This window comes from Cottoperca gobio, chromosome 15 (genome assembly GCF_900634415.1).
Source record: "Cottoperca gobio chromosome 15, fCotGob3.1, whole genome shotgun sequence".
Taxonomy (NCBI): domain Eukaryota; kingdom Metazoa; phylum Chordata; class Actinopteri; order Perciformes; family Bovichtidae; genus Cottoperca; species Cottoperca gobio.
Genome location: NC_041369.1, coordinates 16,569,526 through 16,596,979, shown reverse-complemented (window position 1 = coordinate 16,596,979; position 27,454 = coordinate 16,569,526). Strand labels below are relative to the sequence as shown.

Genomic DNA, 27,454 nt, shown 5'->3' with positions numbered 1-27,454 from the left:
TTGACACGGGTGCTTTATTCAACCTGAAATCCCCTCCTGATGCTCACTTTGTGAAGGTTAATGGAGGATAAAGCATTTTGTCATAAAGCTCACAGCAGCACCTTTTCTCTCGGTCTGGCATTAGAGCCAACAGACAGGACAGAAAGAAAAATGTATATCACAGGAGGCGGTCACTAGTGAACACTCATCATCATGGCCTATTTCAGAACGATATACCCGCTAGAGCCAAGCTGTGGATACTTCATGTACAAGGGTTTAAGTTTGTCATTGGTCACAGACGTCATACTTCTGCTCTGTGGTAAGCGTTGATAAATCAGTGTAATCAATCAATCAATGTATCGTAGAAGATATGAAGTAGAAGATACAAACTGTCCTATTAAATGCTAAAATCCACTTGAATAATTCTCTTTCTCAGATGTGATAAAATGAAGTGATGAAGGTCAGATTGGATTGTTTTTCAGGACAGAAGTCTATTTGACATGCAGGTAGAAAACATTTTCCTCACTAAAGGTCTCGAGGGCCTCGAGGAAGTCAATGTTCCCACAACATAGTGCCTCATTGTCCATCCATGAAATGCATTTTGCTAAAAGTCTCAGTGCTGTTTCACAGAGAAGCCAGCGAGTGTTAATGTTATCTGGGAATAAAGAAAACAGAGGAGGATTGAGTCACTGAGGACCAACGCAATCAGACATAATATTTAAACATCAATGCCTCTTGTGAATTTGGAATTTATTTTTGTATTTTGCACGAAGCACGGATGGTTTAAACCTCAAACAATGACATAATGATTGTTTCTACACTGATAAGGACAGAGATGCTCTATGATGGTGCTCTATTTAAGAGATAATTTATTTTCCTTTTTTCAAGCAGGCGTTTCTTTTATGGCAATTAACTTCAGATGGGCGAGAAATCCGCATGATTCACTTACAATGCATTTCTATTAATTAGAGCCGAGCATGACGGTTGGATCTCTTTTTGACTTCGATATGGAGTGAAACTAAAACAATTAAATAATAAGATGAGGTAAATTAGGTTAGTGATTGAGTCGTTGTTGCCCACACACACACACACACACACACACACACACCCACACACTTTATGAATCACTAAGCAGTGTACAGCATTGGTAGATGTTTATGTGTATTTATAGAGCAACACTGCCCCCAGCTGAAATTTGTTATGAGCTGCTAGTGCTACATGCAGTACATGCTGCAAAGAAATAAACTATGCATATGTAACAGACCCAAACACGCTACTTAAAAATGCATATTCATGCAAAAACAAATTCTAGAAATGTGCACTTTAAATATTTCAAAGGTGACTTGTGTGTTTTGACAACTGGAAACATGCCAGTACACCAAAAATGTGATAAAGTGATGCAATAAACAGACTAGAAATTCTTCTATATATATTATTGTAGGCAAACATTTTCAATTCATGTTTAGTTCTAGCACAAATGTTTGATTATCTCTTATAACACACACATTTGATTGCTTCAGAACAAACTTCAGCTGACTGTGACACATTGATGGTGAGGTTATGTCTTGTAGAATCATATGTTTAGTGACATATAGCAACATAAAGTCATCTGAATCAAAGACCGGATGACTCTGCTGCTCTGGTGGACTCACATTCAAATATAATCTGTGTTCTACAAGAACATTTCATTTTAACTTTAGCAAAAAAATTAAAGTAAAATAAAAGGCTCAGCTTTTTTAAATTTTGTATCGGGCCTTTTTGCCAACTGTCCGACACAAAATACCTCAGTTTACTGAAATAAATACTGTACTTTCCCGCAGACTTCCTTAATGTTAATAGTTTCAATCCAACTAAATGTGACCGAGACTATTTCCATTTGAGCACATTTCAGATCTTACAGAGCCATTACATAATGATTTGTTTACTATTTGACCCACCTATTGAATGTCTTAATTTGGCAGGAGTCAATCCCCCCTAATTGAATCATCCATGAACTCAATGTAGCTTCCACAAGAGGTCAGCAAAACAGCCCAGTAATACTAAATGATTTGTATGTCTCTGTAAAGTCAGAGGATTATCCTATAAACTGTAGAAGAAGCACATTTTTTAGCATATTTTCTAACTGTGATAAACAATGCCAAAACATGTATTCCTTGTGATACTCAAGAGCCCCTGCAGACATGAAATGTTCCTGTATGGCTGCACATCCTGGGAACAGAGGAGCTTTCGCATGCGTGCCCTTTAACAGTAATGCCCTCATGTTTTCCTTCGGAGCTCATATTGTGACTCATGAGTCACACATGTAAAAGCCACTTGCTGTGCACAAATATTTAATGGTAACACGATGTGATTATAAACATTAGCGGTGATGCAGCAGCACAACACAACATGCATGCACATAGTGTATAATCCATATAATTGAGTAAAAACGACATTTGAAATTCAAAATAGACGATAAAAGAAATGTGTTCTATACCAAAGTTACACAGAGGCCTAAAATCACATATCACAGTTTTCCTTGAATTGTCAACATCAAATGTACATGGTCTTAATCTCTAAAAGTAAAACATTAGTTTACTTTTTTATGCTATTGACAACTTTTTGTGAGCACTTTAAGGCAGCATGACAGATCTACTGCTGCCAGCAGATGGCTCTACTACTTACTGTTCAAAGCCTGTGGTCTAAAAGTAGTATAACCTTTGGCCAGTTATTTTTATTTTACTGTATAGATCTTCTGTGTGATTTTGTAATGTACTGACCCTAAAGCACTAAAAAAGGTCTACTTTCTCTAGTCGACTAATAGAAATAGAGAAAAATACACAAACAAAAGTCTGTGTGTCAAAGAATATGCCACAGGACATGCAAGTTCTTAACATCATATGACGCTGAAATGAAAACATACCATAAAGTTTGATAAGGTCAATGTGAATGCGTAATGTGCATTCCATAGGAACACTACATGAATGTTAGGCCTATTGAATAAACGCCACATGCTAAAATGTCAACCTTTAAAACTATCACAATGGAGGAGAAATAAGCACAAACTGAGCCTTTTTATGAACAAGCCTGCCCTTTATAGTCCAGTGATGCAGGAATGTGAGGGATGCTGAGTGTCCACCTGATACACTGCTTTGCGCCCGGGGGAGGGTCTCCACTCTCCAGTCTCTGGCTGCCATAACACGGCTCAGCTCAGGCAGGCAGGCAGGCAGGCAGGCGGGGGGGGGGAAGCGCATCCTCGGAGAGATCTGCTGAAAACATGATCATCAGGGGAACATAAACGCGTTATTCGTCTCCGGTTAGATGATTCGACAACTTCATGTGTTTTGTGTTTTCCTCCAAAGGACATAACACAAGAGGCAGGCGTCGGTGCAGGAAAGACACAAGCCGACATCATCAGCCGCTGTGCCGTGTGAGGCGAGGTCACCGCAGAGTACCACGGTAAGAGGGGAAAATACAGCACTGAAAAGCAGCCGGGCTACTTTTACCATTTGCGTATATATGCGTAAACACCGACTGTTTTCTGCCGGTTATATTACCCAGCCTCGTTTTTTAAACCTCTCTCCGGTAGTGAGTGTAGCAGGGATGTATTAGCCTCTATGCATCTCTATCATAATTGGACCACACTGCGTTACGCTAAAAGCAGAAAATGCTTTAGCTTAAATCTCCAGAGAGGCGTAAACAGCATGCAGGCCACAGGGATTGGACATGATATGATTCGCTGCCATTCCTCAACACAGACAACATGAACTATAGTAAATATGGGTTAGTGGAGCAAATCCTCACGCCCTGCGACCACCAGGAAGCCCCATGTGATTATGTTCTCTTCTACCAATAATTGTTTTTACATAAACTGTAGAGTACATTTGGGAAATTGTTGATTTCATATCGAAATTGCGACCAGACTTTTATAGGGGAAGGGTGCATTCGATATGCAGCATCCTCACCGGTCTAGACATAAAACGCAAGGGGGCAAGTACACGTAGTACACATGTAGACAGGCCTGTACTACTTAACATTCATACTGGATGCTGTAGCTTACACAATTTAGGTTGTTTGTTGGTATCACCTGAGAGAATGATAATGTGCCAGTTCATTTTATTTTGAAGCAAGGGCATATTCAGGTCAAATCTTTGGTTTCAAAATAAAATACACAACCCTTTCCACATATTCTAGTAGTCTCCCATATTTGTTCCATTTTCATTGTGGCACTTAATGAAACTGACTGACCCATGAACACACAGTTCAATGACAGGAATAATTTATTTTGTTATAGCTGTCATTGGTTAGCACAGACTCTGATCATAGTATGGTAATAATGGGACAATGAGCTGTCATAATTGTTGCATTATGGGAAACTGGTGCAAATGCCATGTGTTCACAAATGAATTATAAATGTCCCTCATTTGCCATAACCTCATTCACAATAAATTCACCTTCCGTTCCATCTCTAATTAAATGGCCTAATAAAAGCTGATGTTAATTTTAGAATTTCCTCAGATTCTTCATCTGTGGTCTCAATATTGGGCTACATGGCCCACATCTGTTTCACCATGGGAATACATGAGCTATAGTTAGCCACATGCTAATTTCATTTCATAAATTCATTTCTTGATGATGACTTTTCAATATCCTAAGGTGAGAATGATGCTAATGTGTTAAATTCATCCACAATGGCCTGATTTAGCGTAGCTGTGAGTATGAATGAATGCATGACATTGATATGCCAACAGCCCTGTGTAGAAAGAAATGAGTCATTGTTGAGTCAACATGATACACTTGCCTTGCTTTAGGGATAATTCGGAGGTTTCCATAGATGCGCTATCAGATGACGGTCATAAAACTTAATTCAATGCTTCACTGGTGTCATCAGGTACGAGATTAGTGTTGAACACCTGGGCTGAAAGAAGAATGGAAACAGAGTAATGGGGGCAGATGAGGGTGCGGAGGTGGAAGATAACCAACATGTAAAATCCATGGCTGTGTGACAGCTTTAAAGGTTGAGACTGAAGACATTGTATGTATAGGTCAGTGTGACTCATAGCCATTTTTCTATTTTAAAAAGTTTTTGTCACACCTCTCCCTATTCACCATCAGTTTTGAATGCACTTGAAGTTTTTATTGGTTTGTTTTAAAGATTTTTTCACAGATTAAGTTGTTTTGCTGGGTTTATGCTTTGTGCAGAAATATTTAAGCCAGAGAGGATTTGTACGCTCTGGGAAATCAAGTCTCCAAACTGATTAATATTTTAACATTTGACTTTGTTGATTACCCTCTTTTATTGTGGCTTGCACTTTAGGTCATGTGGGCTAATCAGAGGTTAATTAAGAAATATACATTTTTCATTAGGTGCCTGAGTGATTATCTTTCATAATCTTCTGATCTGAATTGTCTGACTTTTGTCTCTGTTGCTTTCTTTGTCTGCTTTCTGTCTCCATTTCTACTGATTCTACAATTCTATTGAATGTCTGCATGTGTGCACTGAGTCTGAGATGAGAGAGACCGTATACACGTGTGCAAAACACTGCAATAGTTTTTGATTGGACTGCACTCTCACTCTCTCTGCAGTCTTGATTAAGATAAAAGGCTGTTTTGCTGTGTTCCTTTTGTATGCAACTTGATGTCGGCCAGGGAAGCTCTGCTCTGTTTTTCGGGCACTACATCCATACATGTTATTAAAAAAAAAAACCTTCCACAACTGCATTTCTTGTTAGCGTTTAACCTCTGACTAAAGTCTTGTTTATCATGCTTTGTTAATCCACATCATCTATTTAGAAGCCAGTGTTTCATAAGTAAACCATGACTTGTGGTGTAACTTGCCGTGATAAGAGGAAGTGCTCGTGTTGTAACTCTGTCTGATGGAGAGAGGAAGAAAGTGACAAAGAGCTGTTTCATTCGGTATGAAGGAGTCAGAGAATGCAGCTGAAGGGTCCGACTTATGTTTAAAATATTACACATAATCATGTGTTTATATCAAGTACGTAATAGTCTTGATTGGACTTCTTGTACCACTGTTTGCTTGATTCACAGTTTTTACATTTTCGATCCACTCATACTGGACTCTAGTGAAAGGAACAAGCGTGTTTCCCTCGGCTGAGCTGCAATCGTGTCCCTATCTTCACCTATCCTGTGTCCCAGAAGTGTCATTTTTAGAGTCCTCAAACTTGAGGCTGGAGATTACTGTTCTCATCATCTGATATGCAGGCGTACAAATAATATTCCTCAGCTAATTCCCTCGGTAATAGCCCCTTATTTCTAAGCGTGGGTGTTCGAGGCTCAGGCTCTGACATGCTCTGTCACATTGAGTGGACCGTTTTAACTTAAAGATAACCCCATGAAACTTCCACACCAGACCTTAAGAAATGTTAAAAATGCAAATGAGGCATTATCTAATGCTAGCTTTTGGTGAATTTAGAAATACTCCACAGACGTAAACAAACAAAGAGTAGTAAAATAAACACCTAAATGTGTATTTCGTATGCTTTCTGTGCACTAGTCTGAAAGAAGACATGTTATGAAATCAAAACAAACCTCGCAGATTGAATTTACAAATATACAGATACTCAGTCACCACAATCTGAACTTGTGCACGAGTGTGAAATAGAATTTTCACACTTGACTGACACAACACTGTCTCGGCTTGCTCTCCACGTTGAGCACCATGAATGAAGGTTACAGCATGCATCCGTGCTCTCTGAAAACCTACAGTAGTTTATCCCTTTATATATATAAAACCGAGGATTCTTCATTTCAGGAAACCACATGCGCCTCTGGGGTAGGAGCCATCAATATTGGATTGATGTGTCAGAAAGGAATCGTGTGAATAGCATGAATAGAAATATTCATTGGATTGAAAATGTCGGCTGTGTGAATAGCACCCATCAGATATAGGCACGGATTTCAAATATTTGGACCATGCAAATCACAATTAAAATAATAATAATAAAAGGCAACAATGGTGATATTTCTTTCTTTATTATGTAATCAAAAGAGACAATTTTACCTCACAGCCGCGCTTAGCTACAGTACTTAGTGTTGCCTGTTTTGGTATGAATTAATGATTGAACCACAGAGTGCTGGGTGATGACTGCACTCTCATAAAACTTTAATAGCCTGCATGTTTCCCCTCTTAGTCAATGGGCAGAGTGGCACAGAAAGGAAGCGCTTGTGCCTGCAGTAATCTTATGCCGTGAGCATGTCTCCCTCTTCTTTGGATTCAATGTGCGAGGCTGAAAGCAGAACAATACACCGTCTGAAAAGATGAAGATGGCCTCGTGAAATACAGTTTGAATAACTTAGCATATTATATAAATTCTTTATGCCTATTATCATTTAGCCCATCATTTTTAACATTAATAATAATACATTAACATTGCAAAAAGCTTTGCCTAAGTCTTCAAAGCATATTATTACTTCAGTGTAGCACATTACCTATTGTATCTATTATTCAAATTCTCGTACCACTGCTTGGTAACTAAACTTTAGTTAAAACCGCTGTATAACAACTAGCAGGGAGTTCAATGTGGGAGCGGAAATGTGCTCAGATCCAAAGAACGCCGCAATTTCTGCCCGGTTACTCTGTGATTTATTTTTGATTGACCGATTCAGTAACACGATTAATGTTTGCGGGTCAGGTCAAAGGTCACATGAGCTGTGGCGTTTCCTTATTATATGTTTTCAGCGTGATCTTGTTGTGTCATCTGTACATTTAGTAGTTCCACATATAGAATAAATGCACTGGAGAGTATCTTATTCCTCTGCTGTATGAATCAGAGAAATTGGAGCCGTACGTTATCATGCTTGAGACACGTTACCTTGAAGGAAACCTTGATTCATTTCACATGTCAATGTCAACTTACTCATCACAATGAGAGCTACACAGCCTCTGAACATAGTTATATAAGGACTTCTGTGGTTCAGGAGGAGCTTTGACAAGTCTGGTAGAATTACCGAGATTACATCACTTAAGTAATCTTTGATTGGTTGGGGAGTTTTTTATGGTGTAAATCAGGCAGGGACTCTAAAAGACGCACTTGAATTACATTTTGTGAGGTGCAAGATCCAGTGTTTTTGGACCCTGGCCCACACTAGGGACTGAGAGTCAGGATAACTCTACTGCATTCATTTGGACCTTTTGTTTTTGTAAGTGTGATGTGGATGAATATCTATGATCTGATGTAAATCACAGGCAAGAGCAGGAAACAGACTGCCTAAAATGTTTCACTTATTTGGCTTTTGTTGTTGCTTATCAGCACTGAAGGACTAAAGGTTTGAACTGCCTATTTGAAGGCAAAGATAAAATAACAATTTAACATTTTCTTCAGAATATTTTCATCTAATTAAACCACCAAAATCACCACACACAATTGGATAATATTGGTAATGATTACTTTTTTTTCCCACAGTGTTAAAGCACAACAATTCAGACAATAATTGACATAAAGTTTCTGTTATTTGTCAAACAGACTCACAACTGGACTTTAATAAAAGCTAAGAATGTCTCATTTAAAAATGATATCTAACACAGTTTAGGAAAACATTAATAAAAGTCCATAAATCTAGCCTAAAAGAAGATGCACTGGTGTTAAAAGTAAAAAAGAAATGTGGTGGGTGGGTAAATGAATGAGCTGATTACAGCTGCCACTCATCACATCAACATATTAACTATAGACATGTATTCTGACTAGATGTTGCCAGCTTGAGTGGTACCAAAACTGTGTCAAGCTAAGTCACCTATTCTCACAACCTGGCTGTGTTTCTAACAATGGAGAAACACTGAAACCCGTTTCCTGTAAGTCCTCCAACTTTATAGAAGTTCAAGAGCTCATTAAACATGTTTATGTTCAAATGCCAAAGACTTTGCCACATTTGGAAAAGTTGAGCTCAGCTCCTTCAGTACGGTGGAAAAGAGGTGTTTTTAATACCTTGTTCATTCATCTTCTTCACCCAGACTCAGACTGAGTGGGCTCGTCCTGCTGGGTCGAGTGACTAATTCACCTCTTCTTCTCTGCTTTCAGCTCCTCTGCGTCACAGCGGCCAAGTGTTAACAATGTGGCTTTGTGTCTCACACCTGTGGGCAGTGGGACTCTGGGAGAGTAGGAGTGAGGGGGCAAGAGGGGCATGCTTTCTTTTCAGACTCAAGCGAGGCGATAGAATAACACCACAGTCAAGTCTTTGTGTAAATAGTGACATATTTCGAATCTTGTTCTAGTCACATTCACGTTGCAGTCGTAGCTTTAATTGGGCTACATTGTTTGTGAACACCGTTACTGTTAATACATCTGAAGGTGATTTAATACAATTATATTGTTAGAAGCAAGTGGTGTACTGTTTGGGAAAATTAGATTTGCATGGTTGGAGATAAATAGCTTGGTTCAGCTAGTTCAGCAACAGAGGTCGTCGTCTTAAATTGGGAATGTACAGTTACACATTCACACCCAGTTTATTAAATGCAGTGCATCGTCATTCTCTCAGACATACTGTGCAAAGACGCCCACTCATTCCACTTCTCTTTTGTTGTGTATTCATACATTTCAAGGTTATTTTTGTTTGTTCTTTAAGTCAGCCTCAAATATTGAGTCACAAAAAACCCGCCTCTGTTACTGCTTGAGAATATAATATGAAGAATAACTTTGCTTTTCTACATTTCTAACTACCGCTTCTGCTTCATTTTCCAGGTTCCCATGATCCCCTGGGGCTTGATCCCAATCTAAAGCTCTCGGTACGACCTCAGGCCCTGCCATCGACCTCAGTCATCTCTTCATCCAGTCATCGATATCCCAGAGAGGATGTGAGTAGGAGAAGGACTGAGGGTAGGAAACCTCACTAAGTCCAACCAAGAAAGGAAGTGGGATCACAGGGCTGCTATGGACTGACGGGTCAACTGATACCAGATCACACTGGCTTTGCTTGGAAGTGTAAGTCTTTTATTAAGCCATCTGACCACAGAGCGGGTTAATTAAGTTTCAGGGAATCAATTGAAATTCAATCCATTTATAGGAGATAATCTAATTATTACAGTGTCTCCTGTCTAGATTGATTCTTTTGCCCAGTGTTAGGTGTAATGTCGTTTTGATAGGAAGTGTTGCAATACGATGTTTTTGTGAGGTGTATTTTAAAAGGCAGCCATGTTGCAAAGCCTCCCTATGAACTGCATTTGAAGATGTAGCAGCGACTTAGAGCTTCATCCTTTTTTTTTTACTGCCTCTGTGTACTAAGGATGTCTTCCATTATGTGTGTTATCTCTGAACCCAGAATCTCGTCCAGATCCAACTCTTCTCTTCTCGTCTCATCTCTTCTCTCATCTTTCTCTCCTCTCTGCTGCCACACTGTATTGACATGTGTTTGTGCTATCGTCCCATCCTTTTCCTTGGCACTTGACAATGGCTGTTTCTGGTATTCTTCTTTTTTTTGTTGCTCTGTCTTTGTTCCTTCTCTCCCTGGAAACAAAAGAACAATCTTTTATCTTTTTTGTGTACAAGACATGGCATCTATTCTGTGCCAAGCACAAAATGTGGATCTGTTTTTTGAGGCTGTATTGATTTGTGAAGAATCTTGAGACATGTTCGGATATCTATTTGATATATTTTGTTATTGTTTGAGACAGAGCCTGATTTACCTTTAATTTAATTGAACGCAAACTTGTATCTCGCATTACAAATGTTGTCCATATTTGTTTAACCGTGTTCTGTATGTCTCACTAGGAATGTGTAGTCATGCAAACTTCAAAATATCGCTCCTATGGTTAAAGATCAGAAATCATAGTTCAATAAGCATTAAATCTGGCAAATATCCATAAATGTCCTCTGCACTGTGTCACTGATGGAACACAATGAATAATTTAGAAATCATGCATTTTTCAAGGCAATGGAGATTCAAATTGTTGTAAGCTTTTAGCAGGGTCAGGTCAGTGAGGCTCCTATGTGTTGACATATCATGCCGCCTACCCCAGTGCCGACAGTACTGTGTTGAATACCATTCAGTCAACATGTAATGTTGGACCGTGGTGTGGCGATACAATGGTGCATCATTTGGTGAAGTGTTAGGAACGGCAATGTTGGTCTGTCTGTCGGTCGATTCACCACATTGGTCCAGATTGAAATATCTCTATAACTATTGGATTCATCGCCTTGAAACTTGTTACAGACATTTTTAGGTCAAAAATCTTAATTTGTCCAAATACGATTATGATCAGATATCTGCAAAATAAAACCTCAGCTGTAACTTCTGCTTAGTTTTAACCTTAGCATGCTATAATGCTAAGCTAAAAGGGAACACATTAAACTGTAAATTATACCAGCATGTACACATTGTCATTGTGAGCATATTAGCATGCTGACCATTAGCATTTAACTAAAATCACTGCTGTGCCTGAATGTAGCCCTAGTGTGGCTGTGGACTGTTAGTCTTGTTTTATTGCACCGTGCTGATCGTCATGTTAAACTCTGCAGTAAATGGAAGTGCACGGAAGGTCATTTTACCCACATTTACGACAAACAGTATTTATAGAGTTAGAAGATTTAGAAATCAACTGTTGGCTTTGTTTATGGCTCAATGTCGTCCCTTTATTAACTCATAACTGTACAATATAAAACCCATTTTCCTTTGACTAGAGAGCTGTCCAAGGGTGTACACAGCCTGCTGCCCAGTGCATGCTGGGATAGACTACATGCTCACATAACCCTAAGCAGCAGGTATAGATAATGGATAGGTTGTGAATGTAAAAGCCGATCTAAGTAGGTAGGGATTACAGTACAGTTTAAATGAAATGACACAACAGAGCACATAGGCCTACTGTATATGTAGAACATAAAAAAATAGAATTTCCCCCTGCGGGATTAATAAAGCATACATTAGTATTATTAAAAGCAAAGCACTGGTGCCATTTAATAGTGCCAAGTACTAATGTCAAACATGCATGGTTGGCTGTGTTTTGACTTTTTCTCTAATTTGCAGATTCAATGACTACCTTTAAAAGTGACCGTAATAATTGCCAGCTGGTTCCCATTGGCACCTCATTGCAGTTTGTCAGTAAACTTGTAAACATTGCATTTTCCATGTTTTATTCATATGCTTTTTTGGGAAAAGATGTAAAGAAGGATTGCTGAGCGAGCTACTCATTGAGATTCCACGCTGTGAAGCTAAAATAGATTACCCACAAAATACATGGCTGTGTAACCGGCGCACAGTGACAGCACATCGAACTAAGATGGAAGGAGTCTGTATGTACTGTATAATACAATAGTAACTGTTACACTGGCGAACGGCATGCTGGGTACAGCACGCTCTCTGTCGTTGTTGGCGTGAGCTTTTGCAGCCAAAAAGACGAAGAATAAAGGTCTTGAGTTGTACAATTTCAGGATCAAGATACCAGTGGATCTATCAGCATCCGATAACATATTTAAGAGCTCTAAAATTGATTTGAATTCCAGACATTTTACTCTTTAAGGTATGCATTTGAGAAAATTAGAAACTTGCTCTATACTATATATAGAGAGCAAGCTTTCCTTCATGTGTTGTTCTCAGATCAGTGTGCATATAATTCATTATTAACACGAGGTCTTTAACTAAGGCCAGGAGGTCAGCTTGGAGTCATATGATTATGTTTGAAGTATTTATAATTCTGCATAAACGTTTGCAGAAACACATTTTCTCACTTCTGGTCACACCTGTGAGGTTAAATCTGTAAGTACAGTCTTGTTAAAAGCAGCATGAGGAACATCTCTGACCTGGTTTAGTCATATTTGTATGTTTCTGGTTGGAAATTGATAATATATCACCTTCCCCAGCACATTTTGGTTTGAATTAATGCTAAACATGAGTGAACAGGCTGCAGGTCAGTCAAAAGGAAAAGACATGGTGTTTCTATTTCTGATGTCTATTTTCTATGAGTCTCATTTTCAGGTTTGGTGAAGTGAAGTGGAACAGATTCACTTTCGGGCACATTTCAGGCTTCTGTGAGTCTTGGAATTGGAGCGATGTACAGTAAACTGTTACTGTTACTGTCACGGTTTTATTTTCCACGGAGGGTCTTTTAAGTTTCTGTTAAGTTTTTTTAAGTTGCTGTCTCACATTGAATGCACAGTCATGTGCTGATCTTCATCTCGTCTCTGCTCACAAAGCGGATCAATGTTGAATAATGCATATTCGTGCTCAAAATATTAACATTACCCTCAAGGTTCAACCGGCATGTGATGCATTTTGAGCGTTAGTATTGCATCATGCATGGGTGGGATGATTTCCTTCTGCACTCCCAACTCAACTGATGCAGTATAATTTAAGTCCCCGCTATCATTTATGTCAAGCAGGTGCAGGAGGTTGAAGTTATAACCTTGCTGTTAGTATTTCATTAAACACACAATAAAGCAGGGCTCTGGAATGAATGATGAAATAGCTGGTGGGGATGGCGAGGCCAATTATACCAAAGCATTTCTTTCCTTGATTAAAAAAAAAAGGGTCTCTAGCAAATACCCTCTCATATGAGGGTCAGATGATGTCATATGCTAATTAAGATTTATAAATAGTGTATAGTAAATGGCATGAGCAATAATGAATACTTTGCCATAATGAGTCATGGCACGTTTTATGAAGATAAGTGCAGATTAAAAAAAAAAAAAAGGTAAGAAATATATGACCTAAATTATCATAGAAATTATGTTTTAATAAAGAGACAACAGTTCAAGTCATGTTATGTCAGTCACCATGACTTTGCTGATTTCTCACCGAAAACAACACAAACAATTTGAGTTCTTCTGAGGCTGAGCTGAAGATTGTGTTCATAATCAATATAAGCCTTGAATGTAGGACACTGAAGACCTTTTCAGAACCTTTTTTTTTACTTAAAGCTTCGAGCTTTTTGTCAACAACACAAAATCCCAACTCAAAAAAAGTGAAATATGTAGTTTATCACTTTTAAAATGGCATTAAATTATAAACATTATTGTGTAAAGTGACTCACAATAAGCACATTCCAAAAATAAACTAACAAGTGACGGTTACAGTACAGTGCCTTCTCATGCAATACGATGTCTATTATTTCTTCCTCTGCTTGATATACTAATAAGTTGTGTTATCAATTCCCTCTGTTGGCCCGAGGGCCACACTGCAATACATGCTGTCTCATCACATAGGACTCAATTCTATTATATTTTTTACAGGAACATATTCAATTTAGATCTGAGTTATCATTGTTTCATGCAATGGAGTAATTTAAAGTGACAGTGCATTTGACACGTTTTTTTTTACGTTTCCCTTCTGTTCTTTCATTTCCTGGCTTGACTATACGCTGTATATACTGTAGCTGCCAGGAGATGACAGATATGCAGCGACCCTGTGCAGTGACCCATACACACAGCATGCCTTGCAGCATAGAGCTGTAGGATGGGTCTGTGTGAGCGAATGTGACTTGCCCAGTGGGGTAGAGTGGGGAACAGGTGCCGACACTGTCAGCTTGTTAACACTGGGGAGAGAATTGGCTCCTCCAACAGAGTGCGGCACATATGCAACACATAGCCTTTGGCTGTGGGACGTATGTGCAGGCATGCATACATTGTGTGTGTCTGTGTGTGTGTGTGTGTGAGTGTGTGTTGCACACAGTTAGGATTCTGGGACATTACATGGGTGTAAGGGGAATTTGATGTGTTTGTACAATGATTATTAGTGTAAAAAATAGGCATATGACTGCACTGTGAACATTAAATACAGGAAATTGGAGGAGTTTTGTTCAGCTGGTGCAACCCTGATTACATGGTGTGCAAATGTACGTGTGTGTGCGCCTGTCAGCATCCTGTGTGTTGTACTGGGCATTACTGCAGAGAGAGACTGTGAACACACAGTGCCTCTAATTTGTTGTCCAATAATATTTTATAAGTTGCAGCATAAATGTTGTTTTGAGCACATTGTTAGAGCGTTATTATGTGGCTCCGTTTTCTACAAAAGCTTTGGGACATATAGTTATAGGAAGCCCCCCAGGGTTATGTGGAAGAAATTCTCTCAAACATCACAAATTAGGCCCCTAGATGACCCATTTCTAGAATAACTAAATTGACACAATGAATTATTCCATCCAGTCTTGTGGACTCTATAACGAGAAGGGGACTTGAAACAGAGGATAAATTAGGACACTGAATTCTTGCGTCTCTCATTTATTCCATCAAAGCCATTTAGGCAGATTTGCCCCATTCACCCAATTTATTCTGTGATTTCTTACCCCTCTCATTTGGAGGACATGGGAGAAAAGAGGAAAATGGATTTGAGCTTGGAGAAATTGGCCGTTACATTTTGGAGATAATAAGACACTAGGATAATGTGTCAGATTTGGGTGTAGTCGTGAGGAACTTGACATATTCTTTTCCTTTTTTGGAAAGACACTCACGGAGCTCTGCGCAAAATACATTCTAATGGCTTCTAGCAAATAAAGCAAAAGGGAATGTGGGAATGAAATGATGGTTGACTGCAGAGGGAGGTAAAGAGAGAGTGTGATAGAGATAGAGAAAAGGGAGAAGCTGCAGTAAAAGAGAGAACAACCATATATAAATATGCTAATTCTTTACACTCTGTTTAAGCCTGTTCATCAATATCACTATTCCTCTGGGAGGGAAATAAATCTCTCTTACAGTTTGTCCCTCTGTATTTTAAACAGCTACTACATTGAGTAACAGCGTCTTATTGTCACCACGCAGGTTGCTTTTCCATGCTGCACAGTGCTGTACATCAAAGACAACACAGCAAAATGAGATGGCTTCTAACAAATACTACGTTGAGCTCAACTCAAGTGTCAAATCCGCCAGGTCCACCGGGGATATGGTTACTGTCACCTGAGGGTTAAAGCCTCCTCTCTTGGTTTGATGTCTGAATATTGCTCTTTCAAGTCAGCCTGGCAGGACAAGACTGCAAGCAGATTTCCCACAAGGACTTTAACTGCTCAGCAGAGAGACAGACATCACTCTCAAGCCTCATCAAAGCTGAGCTCTCCTCTCTGCCCTCTGCATGCTTCACCAGGCTGCACATTCATTTCATATTGATTTGGCGCCTTCTAGTGGAACACGTGAAGAATTACAAGGTTGAATGACTTGTGTTTTTTCTTATCCACAGTGACAATGGTGTTGTTTCTGATTGGGATCTCTATTGCTGTGAATAATTCATCCCATGAGAACCAAACTGCAGGTAATTGTAGGAATGATTTTGTATTTTTATTTTACCAATCATACAACCTATGGAAAGCGAGACTATTTAACTTTTAAAAGATGAAATAACAAATTGTTCTGCATGCACGTGCAAAGATGAATTTATTAGCATTATATCCCTCCCCCACTCACTTTAATGCACACAGGGTGTTGCTGCTCCAGCCTTACTTGGGCTGCTTCAGTAGCTAATGTGCAGCGGATGTTATTAAGTCAGTTTAGTGACTTTGTGACTCTTCTCTACTTGTGCTGCTGTTATACTACATTTTAAAATGTACTGATATCCCATCACATGTGGCGATACAGGTGGTCACCATTCAGCACAAGTTACATCTTGCTTTAAAGGAATAGTTTTGGGAAATACATTTATTCGCTTTCTTGCAATGCAGTGGATGAAACTAATGATTAATGTGTCTTATATTGTGTTACTCTGCGTGTCACCACAAATTGCCCTCTGGGGACAAACAAAGTGTTTTTGAATTTTAGTTGAATTTGGATTTGAGCAGCTAGTTATTCACAAACATTGGAAACAGGGGAGACAGCCAGCCTCACTGTGTCCAAAGGTAGAAAATCAGCCTACCAGCACCTCTAAAGCTCACAAACTAATATGCTTTGTATTAAATGGACGCAAGCAAACAATCATGTGTATTTCCCAAAACATCAAATTATTAACTTGAACATCAATTAGTTTGAATCTATTATGATGACTGTGTGTTCTATCCAGAAAACCCCACCCACCAGGGTGCTCATGTGCTGCCCTCGACACTGGTCATATCCCTGCTTCTTATCGTCGTAGTCCTGCTGACAATCTATTGTCTGAGGTGAATAAACCTGCACACACACATCCACAACTTACTCTATTTGTCTGTGAGTGAATCTCTGCTTTCTCTTGTGTCTCTCTCTGTCCCTTTCAGCATGTGTGTTAGCATGAGAGTGAGTGTGTCGGGTCAGAGCATCGGAAAGGGGGTGGCTTTGAAATAGGCGGTGAGCAGGGGCTTATGGGTAAACAGCTGCACCTCAAGTCGGACAGAAAACAACAACAGTCGGGTCAGGTCAGGTCAGTGACACTCATTCATTGACCAGCCGGCTCAGACCTCCTTTTCCTGACGACGACATGAGGAGGAACAGCTTTGCCTCTCTGAGATGGTTGATATTTGTTTTGGTATTTGTTGTTTGCTTACTTCATGTGCTGAACAGCTCTGTTCTAGAGATCGGCGTTAGCTTATTTTTGCTTTCTTATTACACATATCTGCCCTTTATCGTCTCTGATGCTTTTGCTTTCTCTGCTTCTTTCTCTCTCTCTCTCTCTCTCTCTCTCTCTCTCTCTCTCTCTCTCTCTCTCTCTCTCTCTCTCTCTTTGTCATTAAGGTTCAAAAACCACAGGAAAGCTCTAGTTACCTCGGTGGACAAAAAGATTCCAAATGGCTTCTTGGAGGAACAAGGTAACATTGTGTTGCACTCAATATAACAACCAGTGCATGAAAATATAATACAGCCTTTTTCTTTTTATTCCTTTTTATTTTAAGTGTAGGTTTACATTCTTTATAGACTAGGAAAGTTTTACGATCTGAAATCCAAGAAAGCTGGAAAGGTTTTGGAAGGCTCTTCGCTTTCCCAGCACGTAGGGAGCCATATAAACTTTCACTTCAAGTAGAAAGTAAATAAATTAACGGAAAGGCCAAATTCTGAGTAAAGGCAGTTCCGTGTAGCAGCAGCAGCAGCACCATGTTTATGACTCAAGAAATCATTTCTGTCATGTACCCACAAAAGTAGGAAATCTTAATGACCATCAGGCTTGTTTTTGCAGGTGCTATGAGAGCTGGTAATGTTCTCTATTGGGAAACATTAGCAGTCTGACCGCTATATATTCCTTTAAACACAGGAGAGCAGACAGTGGTCCTCCTTCCCAGATCTCCCTCGCCATCCAAGAGGTACTTCCCCATCCCTCTGGACTCGCTGGAGGAGGAGTACCGGATACGCTCTGCAGACGACGGCAAGCTCTTCAGAGAGGAGTTCAATGTAAGCACGAGTTTGTGTGGTCTGACTAAGATCTTTGTCCTGCAAGCATAGAACAAATCCAGAGAGTAGTAATAAAATGTTATGTTGGTAGGCTGTCTACCCGTGGCCTTATTTTTTATCTCATGAGTATTGGGGGTTCTTTCTCTACAGTCACTGCCGTGTTACTACCACCACGGGTCCTTTGAGGAGGCGAGCAGAGAGCACAACAGAGAGAAAAACAGATACCCAAACATTTTACCATGTGAGTGAGGATCTATATTCTGCAGCACACAATATTAATGTAACCTTTAGACTTGCAGTTGTATTGATCTCTAAATCATGAGGTGATGTGGGCTGAATGAAAAATAGGAAGCAACTTTATTTACGGGATCTGTTTTCTTCTCTCTTCCTCAGACGATCATTCAAGAGTGTTGTTAAGTCATGTTGATGGACATCTGTGTTCAGACTACATCAATGCATCTTACATAGATGTGAGTATTAGTTGCAAATAAGCTTTTAATGCGGATGATTGGATACAAAATGTTCAATAATACTGAGTTTTTTCACACAGGGTTTTAAAGAGAAGAACAAATTCATTGCAGCACAAGGTACATTTGAGTATTTTAAGTAATTCTGCACATGAAAGTAGTTTTGTTTAGTATTGTTTTATACTTTTCTTGATTCTGCTTCAGGCCCAAAGCCTGAGACATTGGCCGACTTCTGGCGGATGATTTGGGAACAGAAAACTACAACTATAGTAATGCTGACAAATCTGAAAGAAAGAAAAGAGGTTTGTATTAAAGTATTCTCCCTCTGCACTGCATTCTTCTCAAGTTAAGTAGGCTGTGTTGTATTGAACCTATGCAATCTATATGGCTCCAATGCACCATTAATGAAACCCTTTTGTATTCTCATGACCCAAAGTCATGGGCATAATTTATTTGACCCCTTTCCCAACTGAGAATCTATACAAAGTGTCACCCAGCAGATTACTTAGTATCGCATTAACTTTAGCCTCAAAGGGATGATCAATTGAGAGCTCAACTGCAGGTTTGATAGGGCAGAATGGAGGCATTGGGGATCAATGACGGAATAATTGTTGATAAGATCCTAAGAGGCTTCATGATAATTAGTCTGAGATTGTAGTTAATGAGTTGAAACGTCAGCGTGAAGATCTTATTGACTGACAGAGTCGCACAAAGTCCCTGTGATTGCCTTTTGGATTGGATTGCGAAACACACGTCAAACACACGCTTCTATACGTACACGTATGATATACACAACACATGCTACTCTACAACCATTCGACGTGTACGGTTACAGTGATAATACTGTTTTGTGTTCTTTAAATGTGTCTTCTGGTTCAAGGAGACGAACCTCTTTATTGTTGTGATTCTCTTAACAGGACAAATGTTATCAGTATTGGCCAGAAAAAGGCTGCTGGATGTACGGGAACATCAGGGTGGCGATGGAGGACTTCACTGTTCTGGTGGACTACACCATTAGAAAGTTTTGTGTCCAATATGTAAGTAAAATATGTGAATCTGAAGATATTAAAGAGGGATGCATTTGTAAACTCATCTTTTTTACAAGCGTGTATCATTTTAAAGCAAACAACGGGTTCTCATTTTGCAGCATAGACTTTGACTTACTTCACAGCACATCAGCAAATATGTAATTATACTGTACAGCAGGACATATTTATACTTAAAAAAACAACCTAAGATTAAGGTAAATGATGCTTTTATTTAGACATACACATGCTCTAAAAGTAATCGTGTGCTTTTTCAATTCCGTTCTTAATATAGTCCTTAATTGCTATAAAAACATATAATCATAATAGCTGGATTCTTATTAAAAATTAAACATGAAACAAAGCTGCATTGAGGTGGTGTAAAAAGTAATGTTCCCCATGGAGACATTTTAGTAAACTATAATAGGATGCAAAATATAATAAATAAATGAAAACCAGAATGAAAACCCATTAAAGAATATTAAAGGATATATGTTATAGACACAGCATGACATTATCAATATGTAGGTGTATTTAACATACAGTAAACACTGTACAAATGCCTCATCTTTAGAGCTTCTTTCACGTACAGTATCTGTATTTCTCTTCCTGTGTCTTTCATTGCCGAGTTTGGTGCCATCTCAGAGAAGCCCTCAGATTCCAAAATTCACTTTGTTTTCCTTTTCCATTTGAAGCCAGAGCAGTGCAGATATCCTCTCTGACTCTGTGAAAACTGTGACTGTGCTGTAGCGCTGCAGCACAAGCTGGCAGACTTGAGTGCTTTTACATTCGGCTCTGTGAACACAGAGCAACCAAGTGTTCAAGAGAATGAAGTTATGCTCTCTTGAGAGAGCATTCATGAGGCACGAGAGCGAGGCGGAGGCAAACCAGTACACATGTTTAATAATTATATTCTTTCACAAGCAGCAAAAGGACAAAAAAAAAGAAAAAGACAAATGTTTCAGTTAATTTGAGGGTTTTTTTCCATTAGGTAACAGTGTTTGTCTCCACAGTGAACATTTGTCATGCACAGGTATGTGTGTCTGTGCTTCACAGCAGGGCAGCGACGGTCTCCGAGCTCCGCGGCTGGTCACACAGCTCCACTTCACCAGCTGGCCAGACTTCGGTGTGCCATTCTCGCCCATCGGCATGCTGAAATTCCTCAAGAAGGTCAAGGCGGTCAATCCGTCGTATGCCGGACCCATTGTTGTGCACTGCAGGTAAAATGTTTAGTTTAATCGAAGCCAGAAAAGGAGATATAATATCCATCAATCAATCAAGTTTATTTATATTGTACATTCCATAATAATAAAAAATAATAAAAAACAGGCCAAGCTCATACATGACAAAAACATATAAGAAAAAAACATACAAGATAATACGGTATAATAATAAAAAGGGAATAAGATAAGAAGGTATTATTATATGATTTTAAAAAATGATTCTAAAATAAGAGTTTTACCCGTTAACCACACATTTGAAATAAAATATTAAAATATGGTTTAAATTCCAGAGAGTAGGACTATAATGAGGAGACCTTTACTTCATGATCTAAGGGATCTGTATAATAGATACAAAGAAGTAAGTATTTTAAAATAAATAAAGTTCATTCAATGGACGAGAAAACACTTTTCGAATGATGAATAAACTGTTTTGCAATAACTCGGAAGAGCAAAACTATAATTTGGTATGTGAAAAAAATCACCAATTCTTAAAACCTTCTACAGAGTGTATGTCAGAATATTCTCAGAATAAAAGATTAAAGTTAAGCATTCTTTTTTGTTTCATAAACTTACGTTTGATAAGGTTAGAGGTGAACTTTATTGTAGGTAAAAATGTATGAATGTGTTATGTGCATATGTTTGTCCGTCCAATCAATGTAAAGCCTTACCAAAGAAATCAGCAGCTCATTGTACCAACTGCTGCAACAGGTGCTCAGGGAGAGGGACTGTTGTTCTTGAATGAGGTCCATTGAGGAGGCTTCAACGCCCCGCTGTGGAATCCCAGCTCTGAGCTCCCAGCGGTGCCGTCTGCTGAAATGACCCTTGTAAATCTATTAGGAGTGTGTTTGGGCTTCAGAGGTGAAGCACTTTTACACATGCTTGTGGCTGTCCACAATTGACTTCTATGTTAAGAAGACAGGGATAGTATAGAAATATATAACAAGGAAGCAAAAGCATTTTATATTAATACATCACGTCTATTGTTCTGTGTCGTGTGTCGCGCTGCAATCGTTCGAAGCTTCATTCGTAGCGTTGACGTTCAAATTCTAAATCAACATTCGAATGTTTTTTTTTCTTCTTTGTCTTTGCATTTCTATTCACTCTGTTTAAACCTGTTATGTCTGCATATTTGCAGATAAATATTAGGCTACTCTAATGTTATTAGTATTGTACTATTTGCAGAATTAGATTCGAGTGGTGGGATTGTTTCAGACTGGCAAACATTTCAACAAGTCGAAGAGTAAACATTTACTGAAAAGGATTGATTGAAAAAACAAAACATATTTCTTTACTTCGTCAAAAAACTCTAAAGAAAGTGGATTTTATTTATTTTTTCATCCAATGAATCACTTTATTCAAATTAAGGATTTTATTTAGGGTGACAACGACAGATATCCGAAAACCCTAATAAAAGCTTTGGCTGTAAAAAAAAAAAAAAGGACATTCGGTCCAACGTGTGAGAAATAAAAATAAGATGTTCCTCTATTGCTATATAGATACAATGTGATATAGAGTTCTTATCCGACACATTTTCTTTCATAGCTACACATTACTACGACCTTGTGCCTTCTTCTTCTTCTTCTTCTTGTTTGTGTTTCCACAGTGCCGGGGTGGGGAGGACTGGGACGTTCATTGTCATTGACAGCATGATCGACATGATGCACATGGAACAGAGGGTGGATGTCTTTGGCTCTGTGAGCAGAATACGAGAACAGCGCTGTCAGCTCATCCAGACAGATGTAAGTGTTGACCCTCTCCGGCCTGTTGTACCTTGGACTGACAGCTCAACTCACCGCTCTAGTAGTCGTCGCACGGAAAACAACCACGTCTATCATATACGAAAATAGTAGGAAATAGTTTGGCAAACTAAAGCTACTACTTCTACCTTTTTCGTCTACTTGACTTCCTCCTCAGATGCAGTACTCCTTCATCTACCAGGCTCTGCTGGAGTACTATCTATATGGAGACACAGAGCTAGATGTGTGCTCTCTGGAGGGCCATCTGCAGAGGCTTCACAACACCAGGGCTCCCCACGACAGGCTGGGCCTGGAGGAGGAGTTCAGGGTAGGATAAAACAAGCTCACTCTTGAACATTTCAGTCAGTAATGAATCGTCCCCATCACCCTTCGCCCTACATGGGTATGTTTTCATGGAAAACTCGCCCAGAGTGCCACTCTTGGCAGCAGTAACATAAATAACAATGCTTTGAATCAACTAAAACATTTTAAGGCACCACTATCTGCCACACAGGATTTACTGTAGCTTTGTGAACAATTCTCATTTTGTCTACACACTAAAAGGAATGATTCCCTATTGCATCTTCTTCCTCTTTTTTCTTGTCCAGCTTCTGTGTTTTTACTTGTTGCAAATGATGTTTTAAATATCATCCATTTTACCACATTTATTAGCTTTTGTGCAGCCCCTGCGCTGATGAAAACAAACGTTTTGATCGTGTCAGTCCACCGCTCTTTTCTCTCTCGACAGAAACTGACCAACGTCCGCATAATGAAGGAGAACATGAGAACGGGAAACCTTCCAGCCAACATGAAGAAGAACCGTGTGCTTCAGATCATTCCATGTACGGACTACTCTGATACTCTTTCATAATACATCACATCCAAGAAACATCAAAGTACCACGCAGCTGGTTATTTCACAGATGCCGTACACAGATATCGGGCTAATCAGAATGTCTGTGTGATCAATGGCATTTGAAGAGGGCTTGTATCTTGACTTAAAGTTGGCAGTAGAGTCGGAAAGGAAAGCGTGGGTACAACTCCTTACAGTAAAAACTGATATAGGCTCTGGCGTGTTTGGCCTTAATAACACAGCTAAAGTTTTACTTAGCTGTTATTTTTTCCATCAGCCTCTTCAAACTTTTATTTTATTAGGAATCACTTATGGAAAGTTTCATTTTCCTTTTTTCTTTTGCAGATGATTTCAACCGAGTAATGCTCTCAGTGAAAAGAGGACAGGAGTTCACCGACTACATCAATGCCTCCTTTATTGATGTAAGCTCTCCCTCACAACCTCCTGTATAGATTTCCCATAGAAGTATATATAAAGCTCATTGTTTCCTTTACAAACAATGCAAAATATTATGTTTGCTGCACTCTCAAGTCTTGTTTACCGGATGATCTGCCCTCCAGGGCTACAGGCAGAAGGACTATTTTATCGCAACCCAGGGCCCACTGTCTCACACAGTGGAGGACTTCTGGAGGATGGTGTGGGAGTGGAGGTGTCATTCAATCGTTATGCTCACCGAACTCAAAGAGAGGGAGCAGGTACAGTATGGTGCTCTTGCAAAAGTACAGCCTGAAAAGTAGAGTTTCACATTTAGACAATCCTTTTTTTATTCCACTATTTCATTTTCCTATTTGACTTGTTTCTTATCCCTGACAGTCTGTGTGTGTTTTGAATAGTTTTACATTGTTTTTGTGGTGCACTTTGATTCTATAAAATCAAGAATAGGACATCAATCAGTCAAATGAAGCCTAATTTTTATTTCCATCTGACCTTTCCGACCAGGAAAAGTGTTTCCAGTATTGGCCATCAGAGGGCAGTGTAACATTTGGAGATTATACTGTGGAGCTGACTGCAGATACACAGTGTGAAACCTTCACTCTCAAAGACATGGTGCTCACCTACAGACCAGTGCGTAACGTTTCCTTATAGCATCTAAAAGCAGTAAAATAGACATTTTAAATTGCCATATTTGCTTTTTTGTGCCGTCAGTTTAAAGTTCATGAAATGTCATTACATCTACCATTTTTTGCCGCGTGAAAATAACTGAGAAAAATCTCCATCTCACCAGGAAAAGCAGTCACAACACATCCGACACTTCCACTTCCACGGATGGCCTGAGATCGGAATACCAGCCGAGGGAAGAGGAATGATTGACATTATTGCCGCTGTGCAGAGGCAGCAGCAGCAGTCTGGAAACCGTCCCATAATTGTGCACTGCAGGTGCGGAACTTCATTTTGACATTTCTGCAGCACAATGTACATCTTCAGATGATAATTTGACAGTAAATCGTAAAAATGTTTCCGTCCACTCATGCTTTTAATTCAACCCATTTCTTTTTCACTTTTATCACCTGAGTAATATTGGAAGGAATTTCATTTTTACGGAAACATTTTTCTTTCCTACAAATGCCTGTTACAATAAATTGTACATTTTGCCTCAGTAGACCTGGTGTTCTATGCCTAAACCACTTATGTGATCCCTTATAAAGACTTAGCTGTGAAAGCTTTGATCAGAACCTAGCTTCAGGTGAAGTGATTCTAAAGCAGCATACCCCTGTGGGATTGATCCAATCCACTGATTCACAGTCAATTAAAACCTCTCAAAGTGAAATCTCCTCTGACTCCCACTATGATTAATCTGATAAGATGAGCTAACGACAGGAAATGGTGTCATCACTCTCTTCTATTCCTTCATCACCACTTGTCTAAGAAGGGCTTTTTAAAGCTTTTTCTCTGCCCCTGGGAAATGGGGCTAACCCGCTGCAATCCCCAAAGTCTCTCTACACTTCTCTTCCGAATCACACATCACTCTCGCACTTGCTCCTCGTCTCTCCCTCTCTTTCTTTCTTTCTCTCTCCATCATTGTAAACATTGACTCTGTCAAACACTGAGCTTCCAAACTGATTAGTGTTAGCGTTTGGATTAGCTTCTCTTTAAGTGAGGATGATTATTAGGACTATTACACAAAGGTCACCTTTTCTCGTGCAAACTTTTTAATTCAAATGGAATAAAAAGGATGTGCTGCTACGATTACAAGAGTTTCATTGCAGCGTTGTTTTTTAAGAATTGGAGAAGTTTTCAGAATTTTAAAATGTTCTTGTTCTGCTTCTGAGCTTTATTTCTAAATCATCTGTAGTTCTTCTGCAGCAAGTCTCACTATTTTTTCCAAGGCCGTTCAGTGTGTGTATTATGTGATGTGGTTGCTGATAGTTTTGTCCTTCATGTTTCAGCGCTGGTGCGGGTCGGACCGGTACCTTCATTGCCCTCAGTAACATTCTGGAGAGGGTGAAAGCTGAAGGCCTCCTGGACGTTTTTCAGACCGTCAAGAGTTTACGCATGCAGAGACCACACATGGTTCAGACTGTGGTAGGTGGAAAACAAGAGAATATCAAACATTCTGTGCAGAATCTGTCAGCTTATTCACATTTGTGTTGTTTGAAACCCCTTTCTGCACGTATATGCACGGTAACACTTCTCCTTCTGCTTTTCCCTCCAGGAGCAATACGACTACTGCTACAGAGTGGTTCAGGATTTTGTTGACATTTTCTCAGACTACGCCAATTTTAAATAATACCTGTCACATACTGTGCTTCTGATGAATTAACTTATGCATTTTTTTTCCTGAATGTTGTTTTCTAAAGCAAGCTCTTTCTACATTTTGCACTTGATTACAGATCTAAAAAGCAATTGTAACATACTGTAATATAATTGAAAACATCTGTACTCCAGGAGAGTATGTCTCGTTCAGGAAAGCTTGATCTCCAAGTATCCTAGTGTCAAAACATATAAATTATAGTGGTTTATTAATGGTTTGGTTGGGTTCTTGAATATGTGTACGTTTTATGTTGCAGATGCTGCAACATTGTGAGGGTCAATAAAATAACTATTCAAAGATTGTATTCCAACTTAATCTATATAAATATTGTATACTGTATATATTGTATGTATTGCTCACTGCCTGAAATGCATCACTAATGAGTTGTGCATCATATTAGTCTTGTTTGATTGCTATACGGGGGGAAAATCGTGAGTTTGAAAATCATTATTGCTTTTGCTAAACTGATGTCCTGTCTGACATATGTGAATCGTATTTATGATCTACTTTGAGCTCAAACAAAAACACAAATATCAAGATACAGTTTGTTAGACGCTTTAAATTACCTCACTTCTGTCTGTGAATAACTTAACAGCTGCTGCCTGTTGCAATTTTATTTAACTTCACCAACTTTCTTGTGTTGCCTGTGGCAATATTACTTCGTGGATTGGCGCCTGACGCTGCAAAATGCAATTAGCCCACATTGGAACAGGCAGAAAATAACGTAATATTATCCAAACGTATCATTCTTACAAATGTTTTACAGCCAATCACATCCATCCATTTTTATACACATTACCAAGCCGACTTTACACTTGCATGTTTGCATAAAGCAGTGCCATATTGATTAGAAAGACAGTTCTAATCATGAAAAAACTTGTCACCAAGTGACACAATTGTAATACAGATAAGCCAGATGTTTATGTTTAATTTAATATATTAGACACATTATTAAAAGTGCATTGATTTATAATAGTGATCTACTGTATGTATCGTCAACTCATTCTTTGTACAAACACTTCTCAGAATATTATAGGATAACAAAATGTACCATAATTTTAGTTGTTGCAAATGAGTGTGTAAGAAATAGAGAAGACAAAAAGACATTTGAGTTTAAATGAAAGGGTTAACAAGCGATGCAGTTGGACCTTGTCTACGTCTGTGGCAGTAAAAAAAAAAAAAAGAATTGATATGAAGAACCAGTGCTCAGCCAAAATATAAAA

The 27,454-nt window shown here is 39.0% G+C and overlaps 1 protein-coding gene across 2 annotated transcripts; it reads left to right on the top strand.

Moving 5' to 3' along the window:
- The first annotated feature begins 3,165 nt into the window (after nt 1-3,165).
- LOC115020023 (receptor-type tyrosine-protein phosphatase epsilon-like) lies at nt 3,166-27,454 on the top strand. 2 transcript variants are annotated; one of them, XM_029449856.1, is made up of 21 exons: nt 3,166-3,417; nt 9,654-9,893; nt 16,069-16,140; nt 16,882-16,978; nt 17,526-17,599; nt 18,040-18,176; nt 18,327-18,417; nt 18,570-18,646; nt 18,727-18,763; nt 18,848-18,945; nt 19,561-19,680; nt 20,725-20,888; nt 22,495-22,630; nt 22,806-22,955; nt 23,376-23,469; nt 23,825-23,901; nt 24,040-24,174; nt 24,419-24,544; nt 24,705-24,856; nt 25,867-26,002; nt 26,133-27,454. In XM_029449856.1, exons 3-21 carry the CDS (start codon nt 16,074-16,076, stop codon nt 26,205-26,207), a joined length of 2,043 nt encoding a protein of 680 aa, XP_029305716.1. In that variant the 5' UTR covers nt 3,166-3,417; nt 9,654-9,893; nt 16,069-16,073; the 3' UTR covers nt 26,208-27,454. The 2 variants fall into 2 exon arrangements, with proteins under 2 accessions (XP_029305716.1, XP_029305717.1); XM_029449857.1 differs by lacking the exons at nt 3,166-3,417; nt 9,654-9,893; nt 16,069-16,140 and adding an exon at nt 17,072-17,214 and having other exon boundaries at nt 16,941-16,978.